Source organism: Macaca fascicularis, chromosome 12 (assembly GCF_037993035.2).
Source record: "Macaca fascicularis isolate 582-1 chromosome 12, T2T-MFA8v1.1".
NCBI lineage: Eukaryota > Metazoa > Chordata > Mammalia > Primates > Cercopithecidae > Macaca > Macaca fascicularis.
The window spans coordinates 54120972-54136428 of NC_088386.1; the positions used below are offsets into that span (position 1 = coordinate 54120972).

General features: G+C 42.9%; 1 protein-coding gene across 42 annotated transcripts in view; it reads left to right on the forward strand.

Annotated features, from left to right (window-relative positions):
• Nucleotides 1-15457, forward strand: part of PKP4 (plakophilin 4) — a 229419-nt gene that overhangs the window by 195391 nt on the left and 18571 nt on the right. For all 42 annotated transcript variants that reach the window (XM_065525510.1, XM_065525520.2, XM_065525519.1 and 39 more), the window contains 2 exons: nucleotides 10404-10587; nucleotides 13945-14062. In XM_065525510.1, coding sequence (XP_065381582.1) covers nucleotides 10404-10587; nucleotides 13945-14062 — 302 coding nt within the window. The remainder of the gene's footprint in view (nucleotides 1-10403; nucleotides 10588-13944; nucleotides 14063-15457) is intronic.

A 15457-nucleotide genomic window follows, 5' to 3' on the forward strand; every position in this document is an offset into this window, starting at 1 on the left:
GAGTGCTTAGGGTAATTTTTCTTTTATTCCAAAGGTATTTTTTGTTGTTGTTGTACTTAAACTTGAAAGCTGGATGAAGTATGGTTGTTCCCCAGTTTGGTTATAAAATGAATGTCTACTGGGCCACAAAGTATGGAGGGAAGATGGGAACATATTGTCACTAAGAAAGATATGTTGAACTCATTTGTTCAAGATAATTAAATAGTGTTTCTAAGCTAGGAAATAGGAGTTTCAAGTTATTGCGCATCTTGAAAACATCATTTTTTAAAACTATAGACATTGAAGATATTGCACAGAATCTGGAGACCTGCTTTTTAATGTGTATACCAGATGTCCCAAACCATCACACTTCTATTACCCTCTTAAATATCAGAAAGTAGCCTTTGTTCTTCAGTAATAATAGACCTTGTTCATATGACTGCTACATGTACATTTCTTCCAATTTAGCTAGTGATTATTCATCCATATAGCAAAGTAAAATATTTCCACTGTTTATTGTGAAATGTTTGGATGCCAGCAATGGATTCCAGACACTGCAGCATATGAAATGAAGCGTATTGTTTTCCTGATCATTAGCTCCATATTTCTAATTCAATGATAAATTAATAAGAAAATAATAGTTGTAACTAAGGAAGGGTAGATGGGCCAGGCTAAGGTTTAACAAAGGGCAGAATAGTCTGGCAAGAATTAGTCTTGTGTGCTATAAAAAGCAGGAGTTTAGTGGACATGCCTTTTGGACAGTTACTTGCCATTACAGGATGAAAACAGTTTACGAAGCATGTCCCCTTAGCCTAGTTAATAAATGCCTTCACAACAGGTCATTTATTCTCTGATCCAGAGAGGAGTCCGTCTGTTACTTTCTATCCTACTGTAATGGACCACTAGGGCTGTTAGAAGCTGTGTGGGTCATTTTTAGAAATCTAGCAACATCTCTTCCCAATTCCCAGCCCAAATCAGTAAGGATCCATATCACTTGGTCCACTTTATAAAACATAGCTGGGCGTGGTGGCACACACCTGTATTCCCTGCACTTTGGGAGGCCGAGGAAGGCAAATCACTTGAGATCAGGAGTTTGAGACCAGCCAGGTCAACATGGCGAAACCCAATCTCTACTAACAATACAAAAATTAGCCAGGTATGGTGGCACATGCCTGTAATCCAGCTACTAGAGAGTCTGAGGCAGGAGAATTGCTTGAACCTGAAAGGCAGAGGTTCCAGTGAGTCGACATTGCGCCACTGCCCTCCAGCCTGGGCGACAGAGACTCGCTCTCAAAAAAATACATAAAACAATAACAACAGAAACAGATTCCCTTATTTACTGAACATTTCAAACCCTGAAAATGTGTAATGAGAAATGACAAATTCTTTAAAGTTTAATTGCTAAGAAGACAAAAAACGTCTATTATAAATAGACCAATTCTCAATTGGTAGAGAACTTTAGGAAAGAACCCTAAAGAAATCTGTCTTCCCATTATTACAGATGAGAAATTGAAGTTCAGGAAGGCTGAGCAGGCAAGTCTCCAGGCTGAGTTCCTGATGTCCAGGCTGGAGGTGTTTCTTCCTTGACCCTTCCCCTGCCTACCCTGGCCACTGAAAAGGGCTGAACAGGAGCTAAATCTGGAGGGTACAAATGTTATTTCCCTTGTTCTTTAAGATTACCACCCAAAAGGGAGAAGAAAAAAGCCCCACAGTAAACTTTACTCTGTGCATTTTATCCGGGACCATAGAGAAATATCCCTGAATTTTGTCACTAGCACTATAATATCAAACTAGGGATCAAGTAAAGCTTCAGCTTGCTTAGGAAACCTATGAAATGTGATTTTCAGGTCTTGTAATTCAAGATTTATAGTTTTGAGTATGAAAAGATTCAACTCTGTAAGTGGAATATGACCCTATATTTTGAGTGTAGGCTTCCGAGTGCCAGGCACAAGGAGACAGTCAAGTAGGGAGTCTCAGAAGTACTAATAAGACTTGGGTATTCAGACATCAGTCAGAGTGGAACTTCTCAGCACGAGAGAGACCCTGTTATGACATGCTCCCTCAGTTGACTAGACGGCCTATAAATGCAAGGAAGGTGGAAATTTGGAGATCCCAGACCAGGTCCTGCAAATGCTTTGCGGTTTCTGAGTGTGATGTAGCTTACAGCTGGAGGCATCTTTGTCTCTAAGCTTCTGCCAGCACCAGACAACTGGGTGTTGAATAGTGCAGGTACAAATGAGCAAGTGTGTTCCTGGAACATGTAGGTCAGCTGTGGAATATATGACTTCAGTGACAGTTTCTTGGGCAGATCTCTATGAGAGTGTAACTGTGACAGTGTAAATGACTTAATTCTGTGTCACACTGAAATAACCTGCAGAACAAGGGTGGCCAGGGCCACTGCTCCCACTGCCGTTTCTGCCCCAGAGGGATTCTCTAATTTCCTTTCGTGTGGCCTGTTCCCTTTCATTAGCTCTGTTCCAACAGAAGGAACCACTCTTTGTGTCCCATATGGGCAATTCTCAGTCAGCATTTCTGAATTGTAAGCTTATTTATTTTCTGTAGAAATGCCTTTCCAGGGAACATAGAACTGTATAACTACATTATGTCATTAATCCTCAAAGCATACCCATGAAGTAGTAAAATTAGAATAAAGAAGAATATGTTAAAATGCAAATATGATTCTATAAATGGATCTCTAAAAATTGATAGATCTTTTCAAAGGTGCTGTGATCCACCTTTATGCCTGCAGAATCACAGAAACTTGGGCTAACCCTTATATTCTCTAAAGGCACTAAAGATCTATCTTGTCTCAGCTAGGGGAAAATTTCAGCAGCAGAAACAATCACCTTTAAATGGAATATGCAGCCTGGGGCCCCTGTGTGCAGCCTCTGTGGCCACCCCAGGTGCTTACTTCCACACAGCTCCCTCCTAGGAAGCATCTTGCCCTCAGACCATCTGAGCATCCACTTCCCACTGCCCTGAAAGCTGAGATGGTGATGTTCCGAGCACAGCTGGACCTGAGTGAGCTCACCCATGCCCCATGAGGATTATGCATCTGCTGTGCAGGAAATCCCAGGGAACACAGAGGTGAGTAAGGCAGGCCTGTCCACCACCTGCAGTGCTCTGTGCCAGCCAGCAGGGAGTGCAGCAGTCAGTCTCTCATGCTTCGGGGCAGGAAGGAGAAAGCCTCAAGCCACACCTGTAGACCAGGAGCCTCACTGCATGGAGGGATCACTGCACAGGTTTCAGGAACTCTGCTCAGATAGTGGCATCTTAGAAACGCTGGGAATGGCTACGTACCACCACGACTTGTTTTGCTCAGAATTTATCCAGAGAAAGGTATTTTTCTATAACTGAGGACAGTAGTTTTATCCCTGTCTCAATAATTATTTTCCCATTATTTCAGTTTCACTTAGATTTCATAATTTGTTGACAGCCTTCAGCCCTGTTAGAAAGCTTGGGCAATTGATTAGCCCAGCAGACATTTTTATGGCACTGATTCTCCCCACCATCCCCTTGACTTCCTCATTTCTGTTAACCGCACCATATTTTCACACATATTCAAACTGCTGGCTTACCTGTGACGTCACCCTCAGTTTGCATCTGGCTCCAAATTCTCACTACAGGCACTTCCGTTCCCTTTTGGCCTCCTCACTCCTTCAGGTCCTCAACACCTCCCTCCTCCATCCTGTCCTGTGAAATAGGCTCTGCCCCTCCTGGCCCATCGGCCTCACCCTCATCCCTGGGATAACACTTGTGCCTGCAGTTCAGGTTTTCCCACCTGCCTGTCCAAATCAGTAGCTCCTGTGACCTGCCAGCCAGCTCCGTTGCCCCTTCTGCTCCTTTCCCAGGCTATAGTTGGCCTAAAGAGCTCTGCACCCCAAACCTGCTTCTTTCTGGCCTCTGTCCTTGACACTCCAACTCAAATGTGGTCTTCCATCCTCCTATCAAACAGAAGTTCACACACTTTGAAAAACATCCAGGGAGAAGTGGCATGGTCTCGAATGAGCGTGAGCTTTGGAGCTAGGTCGACTTGTTTCCTTCCAGCTCTGTGGCTCCAGGCACATCACCACTGTCAAACCTCAGTGTCCCCAGCAATAACACATTACCTGCAGCTTGGTGTTTTTGTGATGTGTGTTTAGCGCCTGGCACACAGGATATTCAAGCCATACTTGTTGCTCTTCTTGCCCTTCGTCACAACTGCCTGGTGGTGTAACTGTTTGTGGTAAGGCCCCCCTGAGAACAGACGGCTCCCCTGTGTGTCTCCCTTGGAGTCTGGCATGAAGCAAGCAAGCATCTCTACCAGTGCTGTTCAATAGGAGAATAATGTGAGCTGCATATTTTCTATGTTTTCTAGCAGCCATGGGAAATCTATTTTAATAATATATTTTATTTGGCCTAATAGTTTCAAAGTATTTCAACTTCTAAGAAATGTAAAAATTATTAATAAGATGTTTTGCATTCACTTCTTCGTACCCAGTCTTCATAATCTATTTTTTACTTAACAGTGAATCTTAATTTGGACTAGCTATATTTCAAGTAGCCACATGTGACTGATGGCCACCATATGGGGCAGCACAGGTCTATACTGCGTTTGGGTAGAGGTAACGTAAATCTCAAAGGTGCAAGGTGTGTAACTTTAAGGCTGGCGGGAAGCCATATCGTAGCAAGATGTAGGCCCCATAGCATCTTGGCATTACTCTCTTCCCAAGAAAAAGCCACAGAAGTTTATAAAAACCCACTGGGCTAAGAGGAGAACTTCAATGGCAGCTGCATAGAGAAGAAATGAAGATGTGTGTTCGCTAGATCTTGAGTGTTTCAGCCAGAGACTATATAGGGAATGATAATGGAGGCATGTGCTAGGAGAAGCAGGCAAGAGCCCTGATAAAATCTGCAGCCCTGATATTATTATGTTTGTGCTATTAATCTAATATTTCTACCCCCATTTTTCAAGAATGTTTGCAGGGTGGTTATTTATGACACCAGTCTGTTCCAGTGAGCCCATAGATGCAGAATTGCCAGGAGCTGGGGCGGGCGGTGGGGAGGAATACATACGGGTCAGTGTTCCCCCAGAGAGCTTCATCGGGAATGCACAGTCGCATTAGCCACTGGTCATGATACTTGCTTTGTACTGGGAATGGAGTAGGGGTTGAGTGTGCACAAGACCTTAGCATCTGTTATCTCCTTGACGGTTCCTCACACTCTGAGCCTGGGTAGTTTTACCTGCCTCCCTCATGAACGTGTTGTGAAAGAGCACAACTGAAACCAGAGCGCTCAGAGCAAGGTTCACTCAAGAAGGAAAATGCAGGAGCCTGTCCAGTGATGATGTTTGAAGCACATTGGCACCTTTTTAGCTATTGCTTTTTTTCTTTTGACTGTCTACAAACACTTGGGCTTTTTAAAATATAATTAGGAAACATGGCATAAATTGACTGCTGTCTAAAAATGAATGGTTTAAGATTGTCTTTCACATCAAAAAGAAAAACAGTTGAGTAGGCTGCCGTGCGTATCCGCCACCAGAGAAATCGCATTTTCCAAATGTTGTTTGGTTGTTTTTTAATATCCTTTAAGAAGTGCATTTTTCAAATAGTTGCTATTATTTTAATTAATCAGTAAAATCAGCTTCTAATTTGACTATAAAATTATCAGTTGGCCATTAGAATAGCTATAAAGCTAGTTTTAAATGTGAGCTCTTTCAAAATTGTGCAGCGTAGGATTTATGTGAAATGGTATTTTAATTACTTTATTCATTCTTTGTGGGGAAAATGAACTTTCATCTCTCATGGCAGTATTTCATTGTGATTATTGGTTACTCATAATTATATGTACTTGTTCCTGTGACAGAGAATAAGCAGCATTTTCTACAATAATATGCATGAAACTCCCTAATATTTTCTAAATTAGTTTGTATATTTATATTCTTAGTCCTCACAACAAATAGCTAATTGCTTTAAATTAAATAAAACCTCAAGCTTCCTCAACCAAATTCTAGTTTATTTTTAACTTTCCCATTGGGAACCAGGAGATAATGGGATATGGCGATAAATGTTTTTGAAGCAAATTTTGCATTAGGATGTTGGAGTTAGAGGTTTGTCATGTTGATGGAGAAGGCTAATCCTACAGCTCTTCATTTTCTCATCAGTCTTACAACATCTGGGACTTGGTATATTCTCTATTCATTATTTACTGCCCTAGCAAGATTCTTCCTGACCCATTAAATGAAGCCCTAGACAAAGTGGAGAGAACATTGTTTTAGTGAGGTCGAGCACACACAGGTGTTATTAGCCGGTCTTAAGAGAGGTGCTTTTTACTTTGAGCAAAAAAGCCAAATTAATCATTTTATATTTAAGGCTTTTAAGTTTAATTAAATCTTTTTCATCCATTATTTGTTGACTAGAACTGGTTGTTTTGGCTTTATATAACCTTAGTTTTGAAATAGAAAGTGAGGAAGAAAAAGCAGTGCCTTGAGACTTGCTTTGCTGCTCAGAATGGCGAGTTAAATCCATACCGAAGGTTGCAGCTTTGTGTTACATTGTGAAGTGCAGGATTAGAGGGATAATATAACACACAATGCAGGGTGATAAAGTTGCCTTTTTGTGGGTCCCTTGAACACCACATACTTAGCAAAAATAGAACCTTTCCTTTTTTCTGGTCAAGAATAACTGTGAACTTTTTTTTTTTTTTTTTTTTGGAAGTTGCAGAAATGAAAGCCTGAATTTCTATGGTAGGCTACTGTTATGATCCATAAGTCATTTTACTTGACTGAAAGATAGCAGAGTCAGCTTGTCTACTGAAGGGGAACATATTTTTTAACAACTTTATATTTTATAATTTGCCAGCACTGTTCCTTTCTATTTTGCACTTTGAGGGATGGGGATTCTGGCATGTTGGTGTGACTTTTCTGATTCTGGGAGATAGAATGGCAACTGGATTCTCCTATCCCCATAACTAAGATGGTGGTTTCAGCACCCATCTATTTTGGTCTCAATGTGAAAGGCAGGCAAAACTATGCTGACAAACTTTGTTAGAGATCCTCTCCCCCTAGTTGCAAATTTTAAAGACACTCCTGAATACTCAGTTTTACGAAAAGGCGCAAAGGCTAGGTAATAATAATAATACTTATAAGCTAAGTCCGATAGGCAGGAAATAAAAGAGAAATCTAAAAACAAATACAAGATATAAAAATGGATCCGTCACAAATATTTTTGACCACCTACTATGTGTCCTGCATTTGTGTCACACAACATATATATAAAAGGATGGATAATGATAGGGTATTTCTTCCTCATTATATAATACTTGCCTAATGAAATTAAAATTAAATTTCAGCATGTAAATGTTCATCTTTTTTTTTAATCGACATGTAGAATTTCAAACCTATAAAAATATTTAAAAAGGAAAGTTAATTAATTTGGGACAACTTGGCTCTTTAAGGTATTATATGTAAAGCACACAATGCCTGGCACAGAGTAAAGCCACGGTAAATGGTGATGCTACCATTGTTTACATTGATTTAGGAATGTTTACACTATGTCCAATCCCAAGTATATATACTGGCTAATACTAAGCTGTAGAATGACATACAGCTCCATCAGTCATTCTGAATGCCTGGGAAGAAAAAGAAAGAGCAGGACAAAATTCTACCACCAGCATGAAAATCAGGGAAATTCTCAAATCAGAGAAATATCCTCTTGCCAGAAGTAGGTGTTACAAGTAGCTGGGAGTAGAGACAGAAACAACACAAAAACGGGTTTTTCTGAAAGCAATCAGATAATTTCTAGGTATCACCTCCAGGATCCAATATGCTGAAGAACCATTCTTCTTAGTCATGTTTTCACCTGAAGTTTGTGACACAGCTTGTTTAATTTTCTGTGTGTATATCCAGTATTATAGTAAGAGAGACTTGACTTTCCATAAACAGCTGACTTTACTGGAATGCATTTATTCTGTGAAGTTGAAAATATCTTACTGAAAAATGCAGCTCTCCACCATGCATTGAGGAATTTGAAAGCTGTGACAGAAAATTTGTGCCAATGGCATTAGGAATCACATGTTATGAAACTGTCCACAGGGGAGGTTAGGGAATCACCCTTTTCCCACTGATGGCTTCTGGGCCGCATGCTGCCGCTGTAGCTGGCTCATGCTCCTGGAGGCCCCGTCAGGGCCCAGGGTGGCTATGATTGGCCTCCCTAGCAGGAAATGTTAAAGCCCATGTTAGTGACAGAGTCTGTTGTCCTGCCCTGCTATGCCTTGACCCAACTCTGTCTTCTGTTTTCACTCCCTTGTCCTGTTATTTGGTTAGGACAGACTGCCAAAAAAAGTGTTTCTCATCCTTAGCTCCTGGGTCCCTTCTGTGGTCGTCAGGCTTATCAAATGTCTTTTAGATTTGAAACAGAAACACAATGAAGCCCAAAATTGAGCATAGATAATATGAAGCTGCTCTGAGTCAATTGGGGTGGGGATCCAGAGCCTTAGGACCAATTCTTCCCCAACTCCTCACGTGGCTGCCGCTACGGGAGGCCAGCAAAACCCCGAGGTTCCAGGGAGCACAGTTTAAAACTATTGCCCAAAAGCACTTTATATAGAAGCATAGCCAATTTTCTAAGAATCCGTGGAGAAATAGCTCCAACTGTAGAATTTAAGTTCTTTTCATAAGTACCCATAATGTGTGCTGCCTTCTAACCAGGACCCTAGTTTTTGTGTACCCCAACATAATTATATAAGCAAAGGTCTGTCATGAACAGAAGAAAAGAAGAACAGAACAAGCTTTCAGAGGTAAAGCAGGGTCTTTACTTGCCTGATTTAGAACTGTCTTAAGTCTCCCTCCCATTCTGTGTCCTGAAGACTGCAGTTATGGTGGAATAGGAGCAGAAAAGGGGTAAAAGTCCTTGGGGAACAAGGGAAACCAAATCAGCAAGATCTAGAAGTCAAAGCCAAGTGAAAGAGGAGAGTAATGGGCACAGGTCCAGAGCAGAACACAAGAGGAGGCCAGAGCACAAGCATCAGGTTCCAGTCCGACCATTCCCTCCACAGCACATGGACAGGCCTGGGAAGGGGCAGTCCTCATGCAGTTTAGAGTCAGAGAATTGTTTCACTCTCTTCACTTCTAGCCCTTGGCTTCTACCTCCCCTTCCTCCACAAAGGAAGGAGTTCCTGTCTTCCTCCCCATACCACCCTCCTTTACAGGGGCACCCAGAGAAGGCTGAGCAGGCAGTGTCCAGGCTGGCTTCTTGGGCTGTGACAGCTGGAGCAGCAGTGCTCAGTCTTGTCTCTGGGCCATGCTCTTGATCAGTCATGTTCACAGGCCTGACACGCTCTCGTGGACATAGGCAGATTTTGCCAACCCTCTCTCTTTGCAAGGCCACAAATGTTTTTGTGTGTTGGTAGTTGTGAAAGCACTGTACAGACTTGAGCAACTTGCCAGGGACATGTCAGGAGTGGAGGGCTCTGGGGAACTTGAATGCAGAGAAAACCAGCTGCACCATCTCTTCTCCACCTACTTTCCTCTTACTCAGAAAGATGCACTGATGTGAAAATGACGTTAGGGTAGGTATCATCTCAAATTCGCTCCAATGTCTATGAGACCAATTATTGGAAAACCTGTGCTATGATAATAATTTAAGCTACCTCATACTTGATGCAAAGATTAAGGCCCTCTAATATCATTAAATAGAACTCTAATAAGCTCCATTTAGGATCTGTTATCCTGCAATCTTGATATGAATTACAATACAGGCGCTTCTTAATTTATTGTTAGTTTCACCTATCTCCAAAAAGGAATGACAGTAACGTGTATTTCTAAAGCACATGATAATAAAACTCTTAAAATTGAGATAGAAGTGTTTAAACCTTATCTAAGTAAGGTGGATGAAGCAAATATAACAAACGTCCGTGCCAGGAAAGTTACGGCAAGTGCTTTATTGAAACTTGAGCTTACTGATAGCAAAAGAAAAGGAAGCAGATGAAGAAAAACATGCCAGTCTTTCAAGAAAAAAATATTTTTCCAAGTACTAAATTCTAAAAATGGTTTGTCACACAGCCATTAAATGTAAAATACAATGCAATGAATAGCAGTTTTTTTAAAAATCACAGATGTATTATATTCAAGACCCTTGCTTGGATTGTGCCCCTCTCCCTTTACAGAGTAACTAATTTGCTTTGCAAAATCCACAGTCACCTTGCCTGATAGATACAGAGGCTCTAAAATCCAAAAGGGTGAATATTAAGAATTTGTAATATGCTGTCGGAGGCTCATACATTCACTCAAAACTTATTAGAGGTCTCTCCCCAACCTGGTTGCAAATACAGGCCATAGATTAGGTTTGGAACAGACTGACTTCATATTATTTAGAGCTAATATGTTTATTTTATTTCTAAAGCCACAGGATCTCTAACTATTTGATCTTTTAAATCTCCTTTTTTAGGAGTTCTTTGGAATTTATCCTCATGTGATGCTGTAAAAATGACAATCATTCGAGATGCTCTTTCAACCTTAACAAACACTGTGATCGTTCCACATTCTGGATGGAATAACTCTTCTTTTGATGATGATCATAAAATTAAATTTCAGACTTCACTAGTTCTGCGTAACACGACAGGTTGCCTGAGGTAAATTCTTTATTTCTTCTTTCCAATTAGTTCTGTGATTAAATAATATGTGTCATAGGTAAATTGATTTTAGGAGGACTTACTTTATCTATCTAAGTTTCCAGTTTTTATTTCAAAATTTAGGCCACTGAACTTTGTTATTCTGGGAGAAAAACATCATGAGCACAGACTTGTGGCCTTAAAGAAGTTATCTTGTAAATGACTCTTCTGTGACTTACTCAGAAAGCCCTTTCAGTCTAAGATTACTGCCAAAATTCCAGTGTTTTCCACTTTAACAGCATTTTTCTGGTAATCACATTCTGATTGCTAATGTGTTTGCAGCCTGGTGTTTGTTTAAATTCAAAATGTGATGGTTAAAACCATTTTGCTTTTAAAGAGGTGTGTGATTTAAACAATCAGTTTCAAGTTTTATAAATAAGCGAACATGAGCCCAAATACTCTTTTTTAGTCATTATCTTTTACAGTTAAAGTCTATATATAAAGTCTCTTGCAAGCGTGCACAGTAGAGTTCATTATTTGCCGTTAACACTCATCAGCTCCATTTTGACCCTGTTTCCCAGCCTTACAGTATCCTAAGAACTGGAAGCAAGCCTTAGGGCAGAGTGGAACAGGGACAGAAAGAGTGGGCTCTGGTCTCAGACCGCCTGGCTTCCAGGACCCCTTTGAGCCTCCGTTTCCTCATCTGTAGAATAGGGATGATAATACCGCCTCAGAGCTGTGAGGGGTCAGCAGGTGCTTGTGGAAGGTGCTTAGCGCAGTGTCATCATGTGAGCACTCAGTAAGTGTTGTTTAACATCTAAGCATCACCAAGACAGATAGCCTGAAAGACAGCAAAGCTTGCGTGGCTGGTCTGCAGCCTTCCAGCATTGTGACAGGTAGCTATCAGCCCCGGTCAGGGGGCAGTGCTGGTGGGGAGGTAACAAGAATTAGGATCTCAGAATGCAGGCCAGCTCCTCCTAATTCAGATGCCTGCATCCTAGGGTGGGTCTCGTGGCCTAGCAATCATCCAAAGAGCTAGGATTACTCCTCAGCCAGCCAGCTAGGCTTCAGGGAGAGCCTGGGGCAGGACTCACCCTAACTCCCCCTGTGGGTGAGGGATAGAAACATTTGGTGAATGCCCTCTGTGTAAAACCAATGACCAATAAAACAGACTAGGTCCCTGCTCTGATGGAACCATATTCTTCCAGGAAGACAGACAAACAAGGAAACAAGAAAATAACAGTAGGTGCTATAAAAATAAATAGGGTGCTATAAAAATAAATAGTGAGGGTTATTGAATGGTTACTTTGGGGGTCAGGGGGTCTCAAATTTAAATTTAAGCCTACATCTGAAATACCACAAGGAGTGACTCCCTAGAGGGTGGTGCTGGGGAAGACAAGAGTCATAGGCCAGTCAAGGGAATGGTTAAGGTAAAGGTTCTGGGCCAGAAATGAGCTTGCAGCCATAGCCTACTGAGCAAAGGGCAGAGTGGTACCAGATGATGTAGGATTTTGTAAGTCAGATGAGGTTTGCATTTTATTCCAAGTGCCATGGGAAACCATCAGAGTGTTCTAAGCAGTGGAGTAATGGGGTTCGTTTCTGGGTGCAGTGTGGAAGAGTGAGTATGGGCAGAAGTAGAGACAGGAACATCAGGCTGTTGCAGAGATCCGGGCAAACAGTGAGAGTGGCCTAGACCCAGGTGCTGGGGTGAGGTAGGCAGATTTGGGTTATTTTGTGGAGGAAGAGCTGACAATGCTTACTAATAGATTTGAGTATTAGGAGTGAGGAAAGGGGGGAAATAAGGGTACACCTAGATCTTTGGCTGGATCAGCTGCAAGCACAGAAGGGCTTGATGGGGGTAAGGGAGAAGAATGCTTGGAAGGGTGAGCAGGTGAGCAGCTCAGAGTTTTGACAATGTCCAGTTTGAGAAGTCTAATTAGCTATCTACGTTCCAGTGTCAAGAAAGCAATTGGAGGAAAGAATCTGCAATTCTAGAGAGCAGTCAGGGCTAAGGGCAGATGTGTGCCAGCCTATGGCCATGGGTCCATAGGTTGTATTAAAGCCAAGAAGCAGAAGAAGGCACCTTGGAGAGTGCTAAGATGAAGACAACACAGGACCTGGGGTGCTCCCTTGGGCAGATGAGTCTGAGAAGCGCGACATGAGAGAGAAGCCGGGTGGGGTCCCAGAAGCCAGTGGAGAAAAGGAAGGTGGTGCGGAGAGGCAGGGCAGATGAGAGCCGCCGTTCCACTGCCCCCTCATCTAGTCGCAGTTTTGCAAATTCTCAATCTGCATAATTTTACAGGTAGCTTAGAACCATTGTTAATGGGACACAAAATAGATCCTTATTTGGTATCAATTTATGAAGACAAATTGATATAAAAAAATTTAGACAGAAAACCGTTTTCTGGGTGTTTTTTGTTTGTTTGTTTTTGTTTTTTTTTTTTTTTTTTTTTTGAGACGGAGTCTCGCTTTGTCGCCCAGGCTGGAGTGCAGTGGCCGGATCTCAGCTCACTGCAAGCTCCGCCTCCCGGGTTTACGCCATTCTCCTGCCTCAGCCTCCCGAGTAGCTGGGACTACAGGCGCCCACCACCTCGCCCGGCTAGTTTTTTGTATTTTTAGTAGAGACCGGGTTTCACCATATTAGCCAGGATGGTCTCGATCTCCTGACCTCGTGATCCGCCCGTCTCGGCCTCCCAAAGTGCTGGGATTACAGGCTTGAGCCACCGCGCCCGGCCTTCTGGGTGTTTTATAATTGAAAAGACGAGAAAAGTTTTAGCATAAACAAATATCTATATTTAACTAGAAATGTTTATAATACAAGAAATTATATATTTCCTTTGTTCATCCAAGAAACATTTAATGACCACCTACTTACTGTACACAAAATATTATAATAGGCCCGGGGGACTGCAAGAAGCTTCTGGCCTAACAAGGGAGGTGAAGCATGTCTAGAAGTAGCCACCACCATGACTGAGAGCAGACGGCCTTCCAGGAAGCAGGCACTTTTCTGATTGTTTTCTATGTAGCAACTCACTTCTTCACAACAACCCTGTGAGGTAGTTACTGTTATTTTCCTCCTTTTACATATGAAGAAGCTCAGGAGAATAGGCCCCTAAACAATTACATGAGGGAGTTAGAAAGTGACACATCATGAGGGAGATACAGTCCAAATGTGCAGGTTCCCTTCCATGTGTGGATAATGAGGAGCCAGCCACCATTGTGAGCTTCAGGGATGTTACTGTGCAAGCCCTCAGTGCCTCCTCAGACCTCTAAGTGGCTGCCACCTGTTGTCTGCTCTCTCAGATCCTTAAGGTAAGTCCACGTGGCTGATGAGTGCATGATTCATCTCAGCAGCTCCTCCTGTCTCCACCCCTTTAGGAACCTCAGCTCCGCGGGGGAAGAAGCTCGGAAGCAAATGCGGTCCTGCGAGGGGCTGGTAGACTCGCTGTTGTATGTGATCCACACATGTGTGAACACATCTGATTACGACAGCAAGGTCAGTGCCGGCCTGGCTGCAGGAGGGCATGGTGGCAGGTTGCCATGGTGCCTGGTGCCACTATTTGCATGCCATTGGTTCTTTCTGACCTGTAGAGCCTGTCCTCCTCAGGAGGCCACTCTCCAGATCAAAGGGCAAGTCTCCAAAATTATAGGAGCAAGGACGTGGCAACTTAAGAAAATATCCTGAGAACCGTGAGAACAGAGTGGCTTGGTGTGGTAAAGGCTTTCTCTCTGGTTCTCCTAGGCTCATTCTCAGGGTGGTGCCCATGCTGCTATTTCCTCCAATTCTGCATCCCCACTAGAATCAGAGCCATCAGTACTTGAGTATCTACTGAATAAAAGTTCCTGGTTGAGGCACTGTAATCCCCCCAAACTCTCTGCCCTCTTGGCTGCAGTGCAGTCCACAGTCCCCACCCCCGGCACTAAGTGTTGCTGCACCTCTCTACACCCACTCCTGCTGCTGCCCTGTGGTTGGTCTGTCCCCAGCATGAGCCCCTTACCCTCTCCCTCCTGTGTCCGAGTGCAGGGCGTTCTGCTCATCATTTGTCAGCTGTGACGACCATCCAGGATCTTCCTGGGGACCGAGGAAAGTGGGAAGTACAGGAAAGAGAGACTGAAAGTGTCAGGACTTCCAAAGCGAGCCAGATACTTGGTGTCAGGATGGACTGGACTAGGAGAGGCCTTTGGAAGGTGTTGGATTGTAAGGGTGAGCCTGAGAGGAAAAAGGATGATAAGTGCCTGGGAAAAGAGAGAGGAATACAAGGGAACACTTTTTGTTTGAGCCTCATTGAACCAGGAGATCTGCAGATGAAATTGAGAGGAGTAAGCAAGTTGGAAAGGGAAGCTTGCTAGATAGGCAAATGCTGAACTTGGTTTTAGGCACTCAGTTAAATGACAGTTGGCCTCCCAATCAGAGGTGTGATAACAGTCTTTTAGGGAACAAAAGACCGTGTGCAGAAGGCAAATGTCAACAGGGAAAGACACCTCTGAACATGGCTCAAAAGAAGGGTGGAGTTGGGAGATTGAGAAGGAGGCAGACATGGAACTTGGGGATATGGTTGTCCCCAGGGAGGGAGTTGGGGCATCTGTTGTCATGCCAAGGATCTGCAGTAGTGAGAAGTGAGGCTCAGGTGTCTTGGGTGCAGCCTGCACGGCAGCAGCCCTGAGGAGAAACACTGGGCCGGAGCCTCATGCATTGCAGTCGGCATGAAGTCAGATCCTCAGCAGGACTGAGAAAGGCTCTGCATCCCGTCATCTGGGTATTCCACAAACACTCTAGAATCATAATTCCCTCTTCAGATTGTTTCAGGTTCCCAAAAATAAAAAGTAGTTCTTTCATATTTCCCATTTATTTCCTGTCTGCAGTGTTCAGTACAGAAGTGTTTTGCTCTAA